Raw genomic sequence first — 19,688 nt, 5'->3', positions numbered from 1 at the left:
ACAAAATGACTAATGTGGGGCTGCAGCTGGTTGTCTCTTCCAGATTTAAAGGGCCAGTTTCCGGGGTAAGCATGCTGAGTAAGATGTTTTTAGAAGGGTAAACCCAAAGCATAATGATCAGGCAGTTAGAAAACAGATGTTGCTAAGGGACTTTCATCTAAGACCTGGAGGGACAAGGGCTTAGTTGAAAGACACTCTGAAATTTCCAGAATTGGGGCCAGATCCTCAGCTGGTGTAAATTGGCATAAACAGCCTCTGGGAATATGGCCTTGGAGTGTCTTGTGCCTGATCCAACACTCACTGACAGATGTCCATTGGCTTTAAAGGGAGTTAGACTGGGTCCTATGCAAGCTGGCCATGTCTTTTTCTTGTTTTCTGATTACGCAAATTCCCACATCCCTTGTGTACATCAGTTGACTCCTTAGCTTGACGTTTACCATCACTTAACCAAAAGAAACCTACAAGCGCTTTTCCCGCCACTGTCCCATCACCAGCTTCTGCTCTTCTTTATGGATGAATGTTAGGCTGAGAACCTCCTCTGAGTATGATTGCAGCGCTAGCACATAGGGATAGATATGATACATGGATGTAACCTATATAGGTCAAAACCAACTCCAGTTGGAAACTAATATGCAGACAGCACAGACTGTGGACCAGTGGCATAGTGTGCTCCCTCTGGGTCCATTCATGGTCGCCCTGCAAGCCCACTGTGTTGGCTGTGTTGACACAAAGGGGCTACAAAGCAGCCCCCCCCAGGGTATATTCCCAGGTGAAGAATACCCCACCCCCACTCCACAGGTGCCCCTGGGGCAGGAGGTGTTTCAGGGCAGGCAAGAGGTGGAGCATGGATTGGGGTGGGAGGGGCATGCTCCTGTGTCACTCCTATTTCCTGGCTTCTTTAAAGCTCACAGAGACCATTAAAACTGGGGGGAAATTCATGGCAGGTTTGAGGGTGATATTGGCTTTGAGGACACCAAAATCAGGGCGATACAAGGCACCTCCCTCAGGCTCTGCACCAGCCCTAGCCTCAGGGTAAGGGGGGATTCAGCCCTCTGTGACACATGTCCACTGTGAGACACTTAAGGCCAGCAGCATTTAGAAACTCTTCCTGGCTGGCCCCAGGAATGTGGATGTCAGCCAGGAAAGAATGAGGCATGGTTGGGAGTGGGAGAGAATGGTTCTCCTTAAATGGAGAATGCCCCATGCATCTGTCCAGGAAGGAGCAAGGAGGCCCACAAAATGCCCTAGTGATTCCTAAAAGTCCCTAATCCCCCTTTCAGCACTGAGGTGGAAGAGGGGGAATGATGGAAATGTGAGAGATGTTTGTTTGCTAGTTTCAGCTTAATGCACACATTAGTACAACATTTGTTTCCCAAACTTTTCATAAATATAATCTACTGTATTGGAGCCTGTTCTGCTCCCATAGGAGACTGTGGCCAAACTCCCATTGTCTTCAATGGAAGCAGGATCAGGCTCCAAACATTCTGTGTAGTAGTTTTCCTATTCCAAATTGAGAGAAAAATCACCCAAAACAAGGTCTGTTTCTGCCTCAGTTACATAAGTCATTGAAGTCAGTGGCAGTAGTACCCTTGTAACTGAAGGAAGAATTGAATCTCCTTAAAGGTAACTTAAAGGACAAAATGGAGCTGTGCCCTTATTTGCTTCTTTATAATGTATAAATAAGGCCTGAAACATGTTTTTCAAAAGTTTTTCTTCCTGCCTTTTTTTAAATGTTAGAAATAAATGACTGTGCTGCCCGAAAGACTCTCTAGTGGGGGAGCTAGTGAAACACTGACAGTCTAAAACTGTCTGTTAGTTTGTGTGTATAAATTCAATGACCAATTAGCATTTTTGAGGAAGAACATGTTAATTAAAGATTAAACCACTCCACCCCTCCAATAAAAATGTGAGACCTAACAGTTACATAAGTCAAAGTATACAGTATACATCCTCTGGGACATCCATTATGTTCTCCAGGAAAGACCAGACTTAACCTTTCTGATGTTCCCATGATTTTTTTTTAAACACAAGCCTTCTTTATACATCACAGGAAAGCAAAATGACGATGCAGGCCCAGTTTTAAAAACACACCTTTTGCACGTCCCCTTTAATATCCAGTATTGACTTTTTTTTTGTATCACACTCACTTTTCTGTCATACGAAACTTTGACCACAACTGGCAAATTGACAGCACAACAAATCTACTTCCTCTTACAGCTGTTTCCTAGTTAATAAACACAAAGCAGTAGGATCAGGACTGCACAGACATCAAACCCCCAAATAAGAACAGCAGCATTTCCACAGGTCTTTGAAGCTTGTTTATTATTACAAAGCCATCAGTACCCAAAAAACAAAACAAAAAACAAATCCAAAACTTCCATCTGAACAGAGGGCTGAAACAGGAACTACTGCATTACTTTTTGTTAGCAACAGTTCTGTTCCAAGCTAATATAGGGCAAAAGATGCATGGATTAGACAAGACACAATAACCACAACATCCTGATAAAAATAATAATAGAGGAATAAGAATCCTATTTCCCCTTTTACCATTTAAAAAATCAGTTTAAATGCATTAAACACTGGGACCGAATATATCTGTGGTGTAATCCAACTGAAGTCAGTAGACTTGATGCAGGGCTGAATTTGGCCCTAAAAGTGTTGCGATTCTAAGACATTTTATATCGCTTTTCTGAAATCAGCAGCTCCAATTTCAGCTTCAGTTTGAGCCTTCACATCTGCTCAGTGAAGCCTTTGAGGTTCTAACACAGTTCAGGCTGAAGCTACTCTGAAGAGACAAACTGGTCGTATAAGTATATTTTACAATTCTTTTATTCTACTTCTCGTAGCTTTACACTCAGTTGTGAGTAGAATAAAAGCATACTGCCCCCAATCAAAACCGTTCCTCTCTTTGGAGCTGCTTCAGTCTCTGCTGAATGGACCTTAAAGTCCTAACTGAGTACTAGACACTATGGCTTACTCTGAAACTGATGCTGCTGGTTTCACAACTTGAAGATCTTAAGGCCAGCCCTTCCGTGTGAAGAACTCCAAGGGTATGGCCCTGGCTGGGGCAGTTTGCATGGGATGGTCTCAACTCCAAGCACTCCACAAATAGTTTTACTTTAAATATAGACGTTTCAAACCAGTATGGGCCAATTTTTTTTAATAAAACAAAACGTTTTATTTTGTGACTTATTCTTTCCCACACCGTTTGGGTTTGCAGTGTTGGGAGACAGCAGCACTGCTTAAACCCTTCAGTGGGCCAGGGAGAGCAGAGAACAGCTGGAGTGCAGCAGCATTTCAGTTGCACTTTCTCCCTTACCCAGCCTATCCCCACCATAGCCCTTACACACATAGCCCTTAGGGTCAGTGAGAGTGAAGTAGTATAGGGAAGTTGCTCAGGATGAGGCTATTTCCTAGGGGCCATGGCTTGCCCCTTTTGGGGTAAGAAATTCAGAGACATCTGAGAATTGGTACCCCTAAGTTTCCCACAGTGGTGAAAACAAAGCATCTGTTGAGTGTTTCATTATACAACAGCTAGTCTGTACAAACACATGCTCTTATTATGGTTTCCCTCATCCTTCCGTCCCACTTCCCATTCCATTGTTTTTCACACTCACTTGCAGCATCTTGTCTTTAAGCAGATTGTGAGCTTTTGGGGGCAGGGACCAGAAGGTGACATCCTGGCCCCATTGAAGTCACTGAGAATTTTGCCTTTGATGTCAGTGGAGCCAGGGTGTCTTCCAGTGTGCTTGTACAGAACCTCACACAATGGGACCAAAATCCTTTTGGAGAGCTTTGCAGGGATACCAGGTTACAAATAACAACGATGGTGGTGGTGGTGAAGATGTCAGAATGTTCACCCAGTCAGAGCCCTGGACTGATTGGGTTCTCTTTGATACTTTGTGATAAGATAAAATTGTTTTGTGTGTTGACTGGAATTTTTCTTTTACAGAATAGAATATTTAAAATTATTTTTTCCCCCTGAAAACACTTTGTACCCTTCTCTTGTCTCCTGATACTAATGACACATTGGTAATGAAAAACACCTGGTAATTACCTATAAAAGCAGGATGTTTCTAGGTTAAATGGTAAAAGAACTGCCTCTATTTAAAAAACAATACAAAAAAATTATTATTCTAAATCATTTGTTCAGTGCCCAGTTCCTTCTTGAGGGCAACAAGAAAAGAGAAGTGGTGCCACCATTACGTGCTCCCACTCTTCTCTGCTCACCTCGTCCTTACAGAAGCGTCTCTGTAGCGGCTTTGAGAGATTCAGGCTCTACACAATGGGAAGGGGATAAGAATGTTAGGACTCAGTCATGCTTTATTGGATTCCCACACCGACACCTGCACTCCCATCCCACACACCAGTTTCAGACCTGCAGGACAAAGAACTGGTGTTCAGGGTTGCCCCGCGAAGCTTGGCTGCTGAAGGACTTGTGCAGTTAATGGTCACAGGGCACCAGAGGAAGAGAGGAGAATGGGAAGCAGATCTGAGACAAGGAACTTCTGAGCAGAAGCTGCTTGGTTCTGGCAGATCCCAGGAATCTCTGGTTTATTTGGGATAGAATGCTTTGTCTTTTCCATGAGGGATAAGGAGTGGGTAAACTCTGCCCCTTGGCAGAATTATTCCATGGCAACTCCATGAGATGAAAATTCTCAGCTGACATAACTCCAGTCATTGGAGTTACACTAGCAGAGATTTTGCCCCAAGATTTCCACCTCCTGCACAGAATTAACCTGTCTGGAGTCCTAAATATTTACTTTCATGCAAACCAGAGGAGGAGAGAGGCAATATTTGAAAGTGCTGATGACTTTTTTTCCCCCCCTCTGTTTTCAGATCCGGAGTTCAACCTTGGTATCAGTGAAAAGACCACCCTGCCTGAGGATGTGCCAGTTTCTGAAACTGATATCAATTTAGAGATTTCATTTGCAGAGCAGGCAGCCAATCTCAAAGACAGCTCAATAGGCAAAATGTGCAAAGGCAAAGAGGACGATACGCTACTTCCTGTAGGTATTTCTCATTCATTGCTGTTGTCATTTCATAAACTTTATTTTAGCCTTTTTGACATTGTTTCTGTGATATTGGTTGGAACAGGAAGATTCAGAATGCTATAGCTTTATTTCTTTCGGGCCCCTAAAGGTCCTGCTCTCATTGGATTGGGTCCCTTCAGTGTGTGTTTTAGGAGAGTAGTAAATATGGAAATCTTATTCTTATGCCTACTATATGCCAGTACCTTTTCAACACTGTACCTTACTTAAAGAAATTGAGGACTAGTAATGCTTAAAAATTAGGACTTTAGCCTGACATGGTCTGCTCAGTAATAGTTATTTTCATTGCAGTTCAGAAAACTCAAGTTATATTTATTGGGGCAGACCCTCAGCTAGACATTAATGGAACTCTGACAATGTCCACCAGCTGAGGGTCTTCCCCATTTAGTGTTGGCCCTAGTTCCTTGCTCACTACACTGATAGGGGTGAGGTGCCTTGCATCACTTAATACAGACCTCTTTTGTTGGTTAAAGAGCATTAATGGATTCCAGCAGAAATCTCATGTGGCCACTGAGGCAAAAGGATGAGAATGAAGAATGGGTTGATCTTTACACTTGCAATACAGGTTGGGGGTGGGTCCCTTTTCAACAGATACATTGATCATTTCTGGATTTCACATTTTCTATGCATAAGCATGCTGCTTATGGCATCTGCTAAGGTGCCCAGCGCATAACACATGAGCATGTATAGGAATGAGGCATTTTAACCCTTCAGAAAAGATTTAATTTTTGTTATAACAAAGAGTCAAGGAATCTTTCCAAAATGTGAGGATTTGTTTCTCCCTGGTTTCACATTTCCATCTCTCAACAGATGTGTCTTATTCTTAATAAGGCTAAATCAATACTAACAGCCTTAGAATTTCACAAACATTAGAAACATGCACTCACACACAAACTACAAATTAATAACCAGTGTGAAAAAAATAGCAATTTCTTTTGTCAAACACTGTGTGCAAACATGTCTGAGTAAACTCAATGTTTGGAATAATAATGTTTCAATTTTCTTCAAACACTCAATTTAGATAAGCACACAAACATTTCTGCCAGTAATAATTACTGAACGTTCCCTTAGTTTTAATACAATAAACCCGACACTAATGAAACACTGAGAAATGGTTTTGAAAAATGTTTGACTCACACTTCAGTAATGCAGAAAAAAATAGGAATGGAAACTCTGGCCTGGCTTATGAGAAGTCTTTGACTCGATTGTAGAAGAGTCACACATTATTTACACATTCAAAGAACAGTTTACTGTAGTTTTACTTATTGACTGTTTACACACTGAAGTGGCTATGGCCTTTTCCATAACCTTAGGGATGAACAATCCTAAGGCAGCGAAACATTTCAGAAAAGGAGTGATCTGACAATTGATACGTGTGATCTGTACCGACCTTCCCTCCCTCACCCACACATATTCACATGGTCTTATATATTGATTTGAAACAAGAAGCGTATAAAATGTGTTAATTAAACCCCAAGCAGGAAGCTGGTTACATCCACCAATCATAAATAAGGGCTGGCTCAGCAGCCACACAGAATTTTCAACCCCAAATTCAGCTATACCTCAGAGCCAACAGAGGCTAGAGGACCATGAAGGTATCCAGGGTCCTTTCCAGCAGAAAGAATGACATGTCTGGCTTTTGAGTAATCCTCCTGCCGGGTTCTTGTGTTATACTTTAAAAGAGATGCATCCAGCCCTTATCTGCTAGAGTTAGACTTCCTGTATCACAGGAAGCAGAAGTAAAGTCAAATAAGCTCTTATGGGCAGGGCTTATCTTTTTGTTTTGTGTTTGTATCATGCCTAGCTCAATGGGCCCTGCTCCATGACTGGGGTCCAAGGTAGTATGGTAATACAAATAGGAAATAAAGAGGGAGGGAACAACAGTGAGCCTCCTATTACTAATTTTTTATGTGGCACCCAAGAATGAGTGAGGTGTAAACACACACATAAGAGGACAGGTTCCTGCCCCCGAAGAGTTTATCATCTGTGACCCTGATCCTACAGTCAACTGCATCCAGGCAGACTTCTGCATCTACTCAAAGCCCCAGTGAAGTTGGAACCTAAATAGACAACAGAAAAAAGAGAGAAAGGAAAGAGATACCACCCAGAAGTGCATACTAATCAAATTATCTGCGCTAGACCGTGTTCTATCCATCACAGATTTGCTTTTTGCAATCAGATATGGTCATTGCAGTGTATAGGTTTTGCCAGGCAAGTTTGATTGTGCAACAAGCATGGGGAATTTACATGCTGCAGACAGCCTGCTTTTTAAACTATGTCACTCTCCTGTGGCACCCAACGTGTTTCATTAGAAAAGTGGTGCCACAGCAGCAGAATGGCCTTTATACTTGTCACTTTTCTTTGTCCTTCAATGTGTTGAGATTGTTTATTTGCCATGATGGAAATCCTATGTTCTAGAATTTCAGATTGCCAAAGGACAAAACCGGTACCACAAAGATTGGTGATCTGGCCCCTCAGGACATGAAGAAAGTCTATTCCTTAGCACTGATTGAGCTAACCGCACTGTATGACTTACTCGGGACAGAATTCAAGCAACAAAAAGCCATAAAAATCAAAATGAAAGGTGAGTAGTACAGTTATAAATTCTTTAGAAACAAATGGGTCTCTGTGGGGTTGTTTTTAAATGATTCCAAAAGAAGAGATGTACATTGGCAATATAGGCCCTGATTCAGCATGTAGCCAGAGAGCTCCAGACTCTATATTTAAACAGCCTCATGCACATAAACTGTTCCAGCTAAGGAGGATTTTAGGGCTAACTTTAGGACGAGGCCAGGCATTCTAGGCCAGGCACTGGGCAGATGTCTTAGGGAGCAAGGGAAAGGAATCCTCTGGATAATACTACAGTATGATGGAAGCGTTGCTTCAGAGCCTTTCAGAGATTCATAGTTTCAGAGCTTCCAAGGTGAGAAGGGACCATTAGATCACATAGACTGACTTCCTGTATCACACAGGCCATAGAATATCATTGTAATTCCTCCTGTTGTGAGCCCAATAACTTGTGTTTGGCTTAACGAAAGCACTTCTCCAGCCCTATAGCGAGAATCTGCTCCATAGTACCTAAAGCAGCCCCTTTTCATGAAGATGGGAGGATTTGCTTAGGAGTAGATATCTCCTCATCACCTTTATCCTGTTCTATTGCATTGTGCCGAGCTCTGTATAAGGCACAAAATGTGCCACCCTATATGGTCCCTCCACATTCAGCCTGCACCTCTTGCCCAGTGCAATAATTTATCATCTTTCTCCTGTAGTAACTTATGTTGATGTGTCCTAACACATCCTGCATTTCTCAGATCGCAACCTTTTTTTGGCATTTGCAGATTTCCTGTGCATTTCTGTGTTGTGTGTTGGCATGGCATCATACACACTAAAGGGCAGGGGAGGGGGTCTGTTGAGGCAGTTTTTGTAGCAAGTCACTGTGGCATCAAGCCACTGGAGCCTATGTATGATCCTGACTCCTTTTCAAAAACTAGAAATATGTGGAAACCTATTTCAAGCTGCAAGAGGTTTTCTGTGTTTTGGTAGTTGTCTGCTTTTCTGACCTTCTGTTAACTGTTTTACAAGAGCTCGAAATGTACTACCAGTTAATCACAAACCCACTTTGGCCAAAACCCTGTTGTCAAGGTTCAGTGGATGTGACAGTGAAATAGCTCCCTTTAAATAATTGAAAGCAACAGAGAGTGTTGAGAGACATACAGCAGGATACAATTGATTCCTCTGAATACACTCTTCACTTTACAGTAGCAGAAAATAACTTTTTAAATGCAAAAGCGTACACACAACCATCTTTGTGACCTTGATTCCTAAATGAATTTCCACCCTGCAGAAGTTCCTGTGCTACAACCATTAGAAAATGGTGTGCAAGCAAAATAGTTTTTTCTCTTGATTTTTTTTTATTGTGTATTTGAATAGGCCTTCTTACCAAACCTATGTAGTTTTAATGTAACATTATCTCTGTCATGTTTTTTAAATGACTGCCAGCGGGGAAAACAAGTAAATAGTCTAAAATTGTTTGTCCTGCACCCAACCCAAAAAGATGAACTTGATTTAAGGGCCCTACAACAGTGTGGGAAAGAGGCAGCAGAGTGTCATCCTGCCTCTCAAGAAATGGAGTGGCTTGACAGCTGCTATTCCCACCTCAAGGGTGCAGGACCCTCTGTGGGGATGTCTATACTACATGTGGGAGCAAGCCCCCAGCCAGACCCACAGACTCATGCTAAGGGGGCTTGCACCAATTTCCAAAAAATAGCTGTGTAGATGTTGCTTTGATGTTGTGACTCAAAGCCTGAGCCCGAGCTCCAGCCCCAGCCTGAGTTGCAATATGAAAGCAAAGTCTACATAGCTATTTTTAGCATGCTAGCACAAGGACCTAGGCTGGGAGGATTGCTCCCAGATTCAGTGTAGACATACCCTGTAGCGTCTCTCTCCCCTCTCACCTGCAATGTAATTTGGTCAGAGCATCCATGCGATAGTGGGAGGATGCAGGAAGTCCATGCAGATTTTTCACACCTCTGTTTGCAGCAGACCTGTGGTCTGCAGCATCTCCATTTCCCCACCTCATGCAGCATGGTTTGGCCATTGGATTCATGCGGTAGTGGGTCCACTAGCCATTTCCCTTTGTGTTTGGGTGGCTGGAGATGCTGGAGAGTACACCGCTCTGTTGCAAAAAGGGGGGTGTGAAACCTTTGCACGGGCTTCCTGTAGCCTGCACCTCCTCCCTCACCACAGCAGACCCACATGGGTTCTGCTATCTAGTAGCTCAGTGAGCATGCACAGGAAGGATTTTGTGTGTGTGTGTGTGTGTGTGTGTGTGTGTGTAGGTAGGTAGTTGTGAGTGCACATATTTTACAGATAATGGCCCGTTTTCAATATACTTGTTAAATAAGGCACATTCTAAAGAAACTCCTTATGGTGACTCATTTGACACTTACGTTGATATAAGAGATGATATCATGGTTCTATATTCACACCTAAACCCACTTAAGACCACCTTCACTAAACAAGGATACTGCACCAGAGAAGTAGATCACATCATAGAATGGGCCACCCAAGTGACTGGGAGAACCTGCTTCAATACAGAAAAAAACCTCACTGATCGCACACCGCTGGATGTCACCTATCATCCCAGATGAGAACCCATATGGGGTGTCATCAAACAGTTACAACCCATATTTGATGGGGACCACATCCTGAAAGAAATTTTTCTGAACCCCCTCTTCTTGCCTTCAAACAACCCCCGAGCCTTGCCCAGCTCATTATCAGAAGCAAGCTCCCCACAGACCAGGCCACACCACCTCAAAGTGACACCAGAGACTGTCAGAACAACAGATACAAAACCTGCAGACATATCTCCACTGCTATGATGATCAATACCCCCCACAACACACTTTTCAAGATCTATGTGATTATAGTGCATCTCAAAAAACGCATGTTTTTATATGAAGATTAAAGCCAAGTCTTGTTCCATACTTTTTGTAAGCCCTGGTTAAAAATGGCCATTATCTCATCACATCTAATTTTACATTGCTATATGGGCCTATATGTTTACGGTAGGACTGCTCTGCCTTAGATAAATACTAATCAGAAGTGAATGGTTTCTGAGAGAGGTACACTGGAAAAATATTGAATCTTAAAGATTTGTGTGTTGGAACTACTACACATAAGAATGGTCTTACTGGGTCAGACCAAAGTATCCTAGCCCAGTATCCTGTCTTCCGACAGTGGCCAATGCCAGGTGCTTCAGAGGGAATGAACAGAACAGGTAATCATCAAGTGATCCATCCCCTGTTGTCCACTCCCAGCTTCTGGCAAACAGAGCCTATCACAACCCATGGTGTACCTCATCCAGGGTATCAAATGCCCCAACAACAACTATGAGGGTAAAACCAGATAATCACTACCCTCTTGAATGAACTTACACAGAAAAATGATTAAAAAAAAAAAAGACACCCTATCACCCGTGGGCGAACACTGTTCCCCAAACAGTCACTCCATAACTGACTTATTAGTCCTGGTTCTCAAAGTAAACCTGCACAACACCTTCAAAAAGATGTGCCTGGAAACTTAAATTCATAACTTTGCAAGACACTTAAAAACCACGGACTTAACAGAGACACTGGTTTTATGGCTTATTACAACAATTTGTAACACACCCTACTATTTTCTAGCTCTTAAGTGCCTGCTTCATTTTAAGTGGTCTTCTACCGCATGTGTGAATCCTTTATGCTTAACCATCTTTCTCACCTTGTATTTAGGCTGGGAAATGTTGATTACCTTCTTCCAACCTGAGGAAGACCTCTACAAAGCTTAAATGCTTGTTCCTTCCACCAACAGAAGTTGGTCCAATAAAAGATATTACTTCACTTACCTTGTATCACTGTTCTATACACAGTTCCAGAAAAATGACCTTTGTAGGCATTAACCTTATCCCAGCAGAGTAGTTTCAAGACACAAGTCTTTAAGGTTCAATAATGTGTACCTCTCTCTCAGAAACCATTCACTTCTGATTAGTATTTATCTAAGGCAGAACACTCTTACCATAAACATATAGGAGCATAAAGTAAAGTTAGATAAGATGAGATAATGGCCATTTTTTAACCAGGGCTTACAATGAGCATGGAACAAGACTTGGCTTTAATTTTCATATTAAAATATTCCTTTTTTGAGATGCACTATCAACCTATTTACACTAGAGGATGCAAAAAAGCACAATGAATGCTGACTAGCTCTTCTTTCAAAACACAGAGGGAGAGGACTGTTTAGAGTAAAAGTGGATTACAGTATAATTACATCTATTTCATTTTAACAGCCACATTCTTGGGAAGCTTACTAAAGCCATTTGCATCTAAACTTGTATTGAGTAATAAAGATCTGCATTTCTCGGTCATCAACACAACAGTTTTCCACAAATCAGAATCATGCAGATGGTTCATTTATGCATTTTCCTTCACTGTACTGCAGAGTGTGTGGATGGCAATTTGAAGGTAAAACAGAGGACTCCTCATTTATGGGTGAAAGAGGAGATGAACAAGTGCTTTGCTTTTAGCCAAGTGCTTTGTTTAATCATGCTCTGAATGACTTGATTGATGAAGACATTCAGATATGCTGAAGAGAAGATCAATGGCTCTGAATGTATTGAATGGGCTTATCTCTTTGAAAATGTGTTTTGTGCCACTTATCTCATGTATTGGAGCAGATGTGGATAGTGTCTCTATTTTCTTTTCTTTGTGTAGACTCTGGTCTTTTTGGTGTCCCACTGTCAGTTTTGCTGGAACAGGATCAGAAGAAAGTACCAGGCACCAGGATACCACTGATCTTTCACAAAGTGAGTAGGCATGAACAAGTCAGTTTGTTACAAACCTTCTGGATTCTAGAGGTGATAGCATTTGTCCTGGATTCATATGCTCACTATAATCAAGTTTTCATAGTGATATACCATCTCTGTACTGTGAACCTCAAATGTAGCATTAATCTCCATTAGAAGAGACTGTAGCTTTTATTAAGGGCTGTGCTTTGTACTATTAATGCACTAAGTTGGATACATGGCCTTTGTACAGTTCTCTACTCCACTAACTTACTTTAGTTGAGTTAGCGGAGTAGAGAATACAGCTCAGCAAGTAATTGTAAGTTGTTTACATTAGAAGTATTGTGAATTGCCATTGGCATGCTCCAATGCTAGAGTACAGTAATTAATTAGGACATCTAGTGAATTATTATTAGAAAAATACATTACTAAGGTGTATTAAGTCAGCCATGATTTGGTCAGGGTTTATTAGTAAGCCCAGGAAACCAGATGTCCAACATCTAACACCATTCCAGGCCAAATTCTGTTTAGCAGGAGTTGTAGAAATGTATTCCTAGGAGAATAGGCCATTATTTTTCAAGACAAATAATTGAAGTTCTGGAGAGGCCTTTTAGAGGTTTTTGAGAGCTTTTTTGTTATTGTTTTCCACCAAATCAAAAGGAGACTTATAGTAATTTCCTATCCCTCTCTAGGTACTACTGCTATATCATTCGTGCCAGAAATTACATCTTAGGGACTATAAAAAAAAAAGCAAAAACAAAACAAAACACACTTCTGAAGAACAATTTTTTTACCTTTTCTGTGGACAAGATTGTACTAAATGGACAGTAATAAAAAAAGGGAAAAAAAAGTCCCCACATCCTCCAAATAGGTCTTCACCCTACTCCACTGCAAAGGATATATGCTGGTCACTGCGCTATACCATCAATTTATTCAGTATAGTTTTCCAGGAAGAAAGTTTTACATAAATGTTTCTAGCAAATGCACTTAATTTATTTGCTGTGTGATCTCATCTTGATGGTAATCCTTTTTCGTTTAAATGAGGAAATATGTGAATGGATTTCCCATCTCTCCCTTCTCATTTCTGCAGCACATCCACTACTGGACTTGGGGGTTCATAACAAATTAAGAGAGAATATTTTCAGGAATTTTAAAATATTGGCTGCACATCACTGAAACAAACCAATTCAACAGGAAGATTTTTTTAAAATAAGCATCAATTTTGGAAAAAAACCCAACCTCCACCCCCCTAAAAAACAAAACACCAACTCTATCATTTTTACTTCCAGTTTTGTGAATTTTATAAATATTGGATGATATCATAACATTATTTTTTATGCAGAACGTCCTATAGATTTGATTTCAGTAGGGAGTCCTAATTAAAAGCTAATGGCATGATATGGCCTGCTGGGTTCCAGACTTTGAAAAGCTAATTCCTATATTGGAACTTTCAAACTAGTTAAAATTTTTAAGAAGCATGGAGCCTGACTCACCTAGATCTCCCTACGGATGTGGTGGATTCTCCCTCACTTGCAGTCATTAAGTCAAGACTGGACGTCTTTCTAAAAGATCTGCTGTAGCTCAACCAGAAGTTATAGACTTAATTAGAAATTACTGGGCAAGGTTCTATGGCCTGTGTTCAGCAGGGAGTCATACCAGCTGAACATAACAGTCCCTTCTGACCTTCAAAACTAAGAATCTGTATATGGAATTCCCTATTTATACCAATGGGAAGACCTGCAGAAAGACTATGGTACTGATTATCTGGTCTGCTAAGGCCACCTTGCACCACTGAGCAGTGCAAAGCACCCTTAAAACAGCTGGACATAGACAGTTAGAATTCCTCCCATTCAGGGAAACTCAGTTGGGGGACAGCTGGTGGTGTGCCAGCTGCTACCTCTCACCTCTGGTGTAGAGGTGTTCAAGAATGGGTGTAGGTGGGAGGGACCATGGAGAGCAGAGTTCCACTAAAATTTGATCCATCACTGACATAAGGCCCAGTGGCAGAAGTTAGAATAGTCCTGCTGCTAGTCTAACTTCTGCCAGGATCAGGAGGCCAAGGATTAAGCTGTTCCCCACAGCCATTGTCCACTATGTTCAAGCTCAATTTGGATGTGGGAATCAGGATCTATGAGTATTAATAAGTGAAGTCTTTAACCAGGAAAATATATTCTGAACAAATCCACTTTTATGATGTATTCCAACTTTGGTGACTTTTTTTACATTCTCATGATCTGTATCAATCACATAAATTCATTGAATAGTAAATCATCCCCTTTTATTTGTGCAATTAAAAATGCTGCTGTACAGCATAGTTTATAGTTCAAACCTTAGTTGACACAGAAACATGTATATTACAAGTGTTGCCCAAGATAAACACTGCATCAAGTGTTAATCTAGGACAGTGTTTCCCAAACTTGGGACGCCGCTTGTGTAGGAAAAGCCCCTGGCAGGTCGGGCCAGTTTGTTTACCTGCCGCTTCTGCAGGTCCGGCTGATCGCGGCGCCAACTGGCTGCAGTTCGCTGTTCCAGGCCAATGGTAGCGATCGGCCGGACCTGCGGACGCCGTACATAAACAAACCGGCCCGGCCCGCCAGGGGCTTTTCCTACACAAGCGGCGTCCCAAGTTTGGGAAACACTGATCTAGGAAATAATAGGTGGTGTAACCATTTGATATTTACAGACTTCTTTGGGTGATAATTAGATTTATCCCTTCGTGAGCACAATCATCTATATCCTTTATCCAACCCAATACATTGTCACAATTTCAGGGTCACTGTTCCTGTAGCTCCCGCTCTACCGTCTCTGGGGGGCGCCCACTTAAAGACTTCTGACTCCTACCGGTCACCTCCCCTGAATGGAATCCTGCATTAATCCCCTCTGACTTCAGATATAAGGCTGCACAGCTCCCTGACCTATATTGTGATACCCCAGCAAGCCAGACTGCCTAACAGGCCAGCACTTCCACTTTGTTTTCTCTCCAAAAGCTATGCCCAGTGTATTGCCCATAGTTACAAGTTATTGCACAGCTCCTTCTAAGCAACCACATTTATTCTTATAGTAAAAGTGTTACAGAGAAAACATTAAAACAATAAAAAGAACCTACACACATGCTGGAAAGCTTAACAGAGGTCACCCCAACTCCAACCTTCAACACCCACAACTAGGTTTTCTCCATGGTTACAAGTTCATCCATCTTACATCCAGAACCAGAACAGAGGCTGGGCAGATGAACCATTTCTTTATACAGCTCAGGCCTTTGGTCTTCTCCTTCAGAAGAATCGGCAGACAGTGACCCTCTTCTCAGGCATAGCTTCAACAGGCTGGGTTTTTGCATAATAGAGTTGGGGAATTTGCATTAACCTCTCCTTATGGAAATCCACTTCACATTTATTGTCCAAAAAGTCCATACTTGTCTGACACATTTTCAGTATAGTCTTCTGAACTCTCAGGTCTCACATCTAGCACATCTCCCCCCAGAGAGGTTACATATAATCCCAGCCCACAATAATACATAAACTTAATACAACAAGGTCTTCCAAGAATCTTGCAGGAAATTGCCATATCAGTCACATACATGTAATATAGTATAAATCTTTTACAGTGATTGTTCTAATTTATCTCAGACATGCATAGGATTAGCAATTCATTTGAGTCTTTTATGAGACCATCAGTATTAGCAAACCTGAAGCCTTTTCAGTGATTGTAAGCTCTTAGATCTTCCTTGGTAAAGTGGTAAATGACAGTGTATCTGAAAGTTAATATAGTGTCTTTTGTACTACAGTAAATCGTTTTTATTAGTGCAGATTTTTAGTGTGATAAGCAATTGGTGGTTTATTTTTGAACTCTGAATAATATCCTATCTCTGTAGAAAGTATTGACTTTACATTTTCCTTTAAAAAAAAAAAACTCTTAATAGTGTACATGAAAAATAAAGGAACAGTATCAGGTGTTCCTTGTAGGACACATATAATTGTATCAATGATAATCCACTTTGCAATCATTTGTATTCAAAAACAGATTTCACTGTTCCATATTTATCTCCCAGTAGCATTTTAATTAGCACCTTGGCTTCATGCAGCTTGGTTCTGTTTATTGACAGCTGATTTCTCAGATAGAAGAGGCAAGATTGGATACAGAAGGACTTCTTCGAATTCCAGGAGTAGCAGCAAGAGTAAAGGTAAAATATTGCATGGACTCTCAAAACTCTGAAAGCCTATACTCATTTGCTGTTTTTACTTTTGTCTTAACAGTCTTTTGTAATGGCAAGATTGGCAATGAAATCTTAATAAAACTACATAAAACAGATTTGATTTAGACTAGCCAAGGAGATGGTGTTTTGATCCAGATTACGTTTGGGGAAGAGATCAGGAGGTCAGGTTTGAGGCTGAATCAAGGCTAAGATTCAGATTCTGCTGTGCCAAAATCTCATGAGTTGTTCTCACAAGATTTCCAAGCTCTTTGTCTGCACCTGAACCAGGTGAGCCCCCTGAGCCAGATGACTAGTGGGCTGCTATGTAGGCTGTATGCCACTGGAGGATAATATTCCCTGGCTTAATTAGGTCATTTTAAGGGCCAGATTCAACTTGTAGAATAGCACTGAGCAGCCAAATTGCATAGAGAATCTCTTCCATTATCTCTACAAACAGCATTATACACTGCTCAGGTCACTATTCACAGTCTCTTCACTTTACAGAGTGACTGCCAACTACACACAAACCATAACTCAGTATTTGCTTTAATGCAGAAAACAAAATACATGGTGTGATTTACATCAAGATACGGCCTGTTATAAGAATGGTCTAAAGAGACCTTAAATTCTAAACAGAAAGAATATTTAAATGGATTCAGCTGCCTCAAGATATCTGCCAACCTCTGTCATGTAGAACTTTGTCCAACAGCTGCTTCATTAGAAACAACTGAAGGAAAAGAATATTATGGAAACTGGTTTTGTTGATTTACCAGTAACTAAAATGCTTCATGACTTTGCTTAGTGCTTCATTTCCACTTTCCAACAGTTTCACATTTTTGGGGTGATTTTGTTTGTTTTTTGTTTTGTTTAATGGGGGGAGTGTTTCCAGATAAGAGATCATTCACTAAATAACTGCAAAAATAATGAGGATCAAACATTTGGAAGAATTTCTCCTTTGAATGAACCTATTTCTTTTGTAAAACATTGAGCATTATCCATGTTTTACACAAACAGTAGAGAATTTAACAGAAAATAATACTCTTTGTGGTTTCTTTGAAATTTTATTGTCCTCTAGAAATCAATAGAGAATTATAGAATAGTTTTAGAATTCTATAGGCTGGTACAGAAAATCTCCAGTAAGGAAATAAGGGTATAGGTTGGTGCTTCTTTTTAAATTCTGTCGCAATTTTCCTTTAGGGTGGACAGCTTAAATTTCATCTGTTATGTAGCACACTTGCCCGTCAGCTAAAACACAATCTTTTTATATACAGGGATAGCCCTTCCCCCAGGGTGTGGCTGAAGTGCTTCCCTTTTCCTGGTGCTTGTTATCACCCACATTTGGAGTGGCTTCTCCCCTCTCCTGGCATGAGTCGGGTCCTGGATTCTTTTTCTTGGTGCCTAGGTGCCTCCAGGTCTCTTGAGCCATCCAGTAGTGCAAGAATTAATGGAGTGAAATCTGAAGTGGAAGGCACAAATCAGGAACAGCAGCTCTGTGACATGCTTCCACTCCTTCTGAACCCCCCTGAAGACTCTCCAGTATGGTTGTCAAAGGGTGGTGATGGCTAAAGCAGCCTTCCCCCTCAGAACCACACAGTTATATCTGCAAAAGACAATGCTGAAGCAGTCAGTGTTATTTGATGCTGCTTACCCTCCATGCTGTAGAACCCAATCCCCACCTCAAAACAAGGGCAGGTTTAAGATCCAACACAAGTGAAGACTCCCATGGGAGCCATTCAGTAGGGACTTGAACATCTGTGCACATGCCTCATGGTTGGTTTGAGATTCTCCACAGATGTCAGGCCATCCACAAGTTTGGATATTTCCCTGTGCTGCAAGAGAAAGAGGGGGCCAACTTTGCCTCAGCGGAAGGTATCAGTAGGAGATTCTTTGAGTCTCAACTTGCATAATTATCTGGCTCTTTATCAGGCTCTTTCCTGCACAAAGTATCATATGACCCCGAGGAAGGACTGCAGGATTTGGCCCTATGGGTATGCCAGTGTCCTGGGAACAGCTATGCTGTCTTGTGTCTATTAGCATTTGGTTTTAACTGCACACTTCTAATACTTCTGGTCTAGAGTTTATCTTTTTGTAGCAAAGTAGCAATAGCAGGTGGTGCTTGAATGATAATTTCAGATGTGTTTTTTTCAAAGGGTGGAAGGTATTGCTATATGGGAAATGCACAAATCTTCCACCAGTGTGAATAAAACTCCACACTGGTGGTACTTTCTGTTCTGCTATCTTTCAGAGTCTTTGCCAAGAACTGGAAGCAAAGTTTTATGAAGGGACTTTCAACTGGGAAAGTGTAAAGCAACATGATGCAGCAAGTCTTTTAAAACTCTTCATCCGAGAACTGCCTCAGCCACTACTCACTGTGGAATATCTCAAAGCTTTCCAGGATGTGCAGAGTAAGCAGCGTCCCTTCTGGGTCTCAGATTTACAGAGGCGACACCACAAACAGCAGCGTATTAAACACAGAGAAGGGAGTTATCTCAACAAATAAACCTTGGCTGTGAAACCATTTTCACTAACAATACGTGAGCCTGAACAATACATTAAATAGCAACAGGATTAATTCTGTCCAGAAAATATTGGCTGTTGCTTTGCTGATGTTCAAATGAGACATTTTTCACAGAACATTCATTTATTAGGACACGTGGGAAAGAAAACACGCAGATTTATATAATAGTATTTGGGAAACACTAGGTGAATTATAAGGCAAACATGATTTCTGAGTTGCCTTCACTCACTGCTAGCTTGAGCTAGAACTCGAGTTTTGCCCCAAAACTGACTCCTGTCCACACACACAATTCTCTAGCTTGAGTTAAGTGGTGCTTTATGCTAGAGCAAGCTGGCTTGTCAAGGAGATGTGGGTTGATACTTAAGTACTGCTGATACCTGAACTAGGAATGCAATGGGGATGTAGTAGCTCGAATAACAACTTGCCATCTGCTGAGCCAATAACTCGGTGTAGCACAAGTGTTGTTTTTCAGTGTGGTTGCTCATCACTGGAGCTAGGCTAGCTTTATTGGGGTAACTCAAGCTCTCTGTTTCAGTGAACCAAGCCCTAAAAAACTACAGTTAAGATAGTAGCAGTTTATAAATGATCATTCTCTTTAAATAAGCA

General features: G+C 41.3%; 1 protein-coding gene and 1 long non-coding RNA gene across 7 annotated transcripts in view; one reads left to right on the top strand and one right to left on the bottom strand.

The window, feature by feature from the left end:
* Window positions 1-19,688, top strand: part of ARHGAP18 (Rho GTPase activating protein 18) — a 131,327-nt gene that overhangs the window by 89,503 nt on the left and 22,136 nt on the right. For all 3 annotated transcript variants that reach the window (XM_005280237.5, XM_005280239.4, XM_005280238.5), the window contains 5 exons: window positions 4,840-5,009; window positions 7,470-7,635; window positions 12,302-12,393; window positions 16,475-16,552; window positions 18,810-18,969. In XM_005280237.5, coding sequence (XP_005280294.1) covers window positions 4,840-5,009; window positions 7,470-7,635; window positions 12,302-12,393; window positions 16,475-16,552; window positions 18,810-18,969 — 666 coding nt within the window. The remainder of the gene's footprint in view (window positions 1-4,839; window positions 5,010-7,469; window positions 7,636-12,301; window positions 12,394-16,474; window positions 16,553-18,809; window positions 18,970-19,688) is intronic.
* Window positions 14,900-19,688, bottom strand: part of LOC135982345 (uncharacterized) — a 51,114-nt gene continuing 46,325 nt past the window's right edge. For 2 of the 4 annotated variants that reach the window (XR_010599635.1, XR_010599632.1), the window contains one exon: window positions 14,901-18,164. This is a non-coding gene — a long non-coding RNA (uncharacterized LOC135982345). Of the gene's footprint in view, window positions 18,165-19,688 lie in introns of all 4 variants that reach the window. The other 2 variants (XR_010599634.1, XR_010599633.1) reach the window with 2 other exon arrangements.

The sequence above is a fragment of the Chrysemys picta genome, chromosome 3, assembly GCF_011386835.1.
Source record: "Chrysemys picta bellii isolate R12L10 chromosome 3, ASM1138683v2, whole genome shotgun sequence".
In the NCBI taxonomy this organism is placed as follows: Eukaryota; Metazoa; Chordata; order Testudines; family Emydidae; genus Chrysemys; species Chrysemys picta.
Note: the sequence above shows the minus strand (reverse complement) of the source record. Positions and strands in the feature narration are given on the sequence as shown.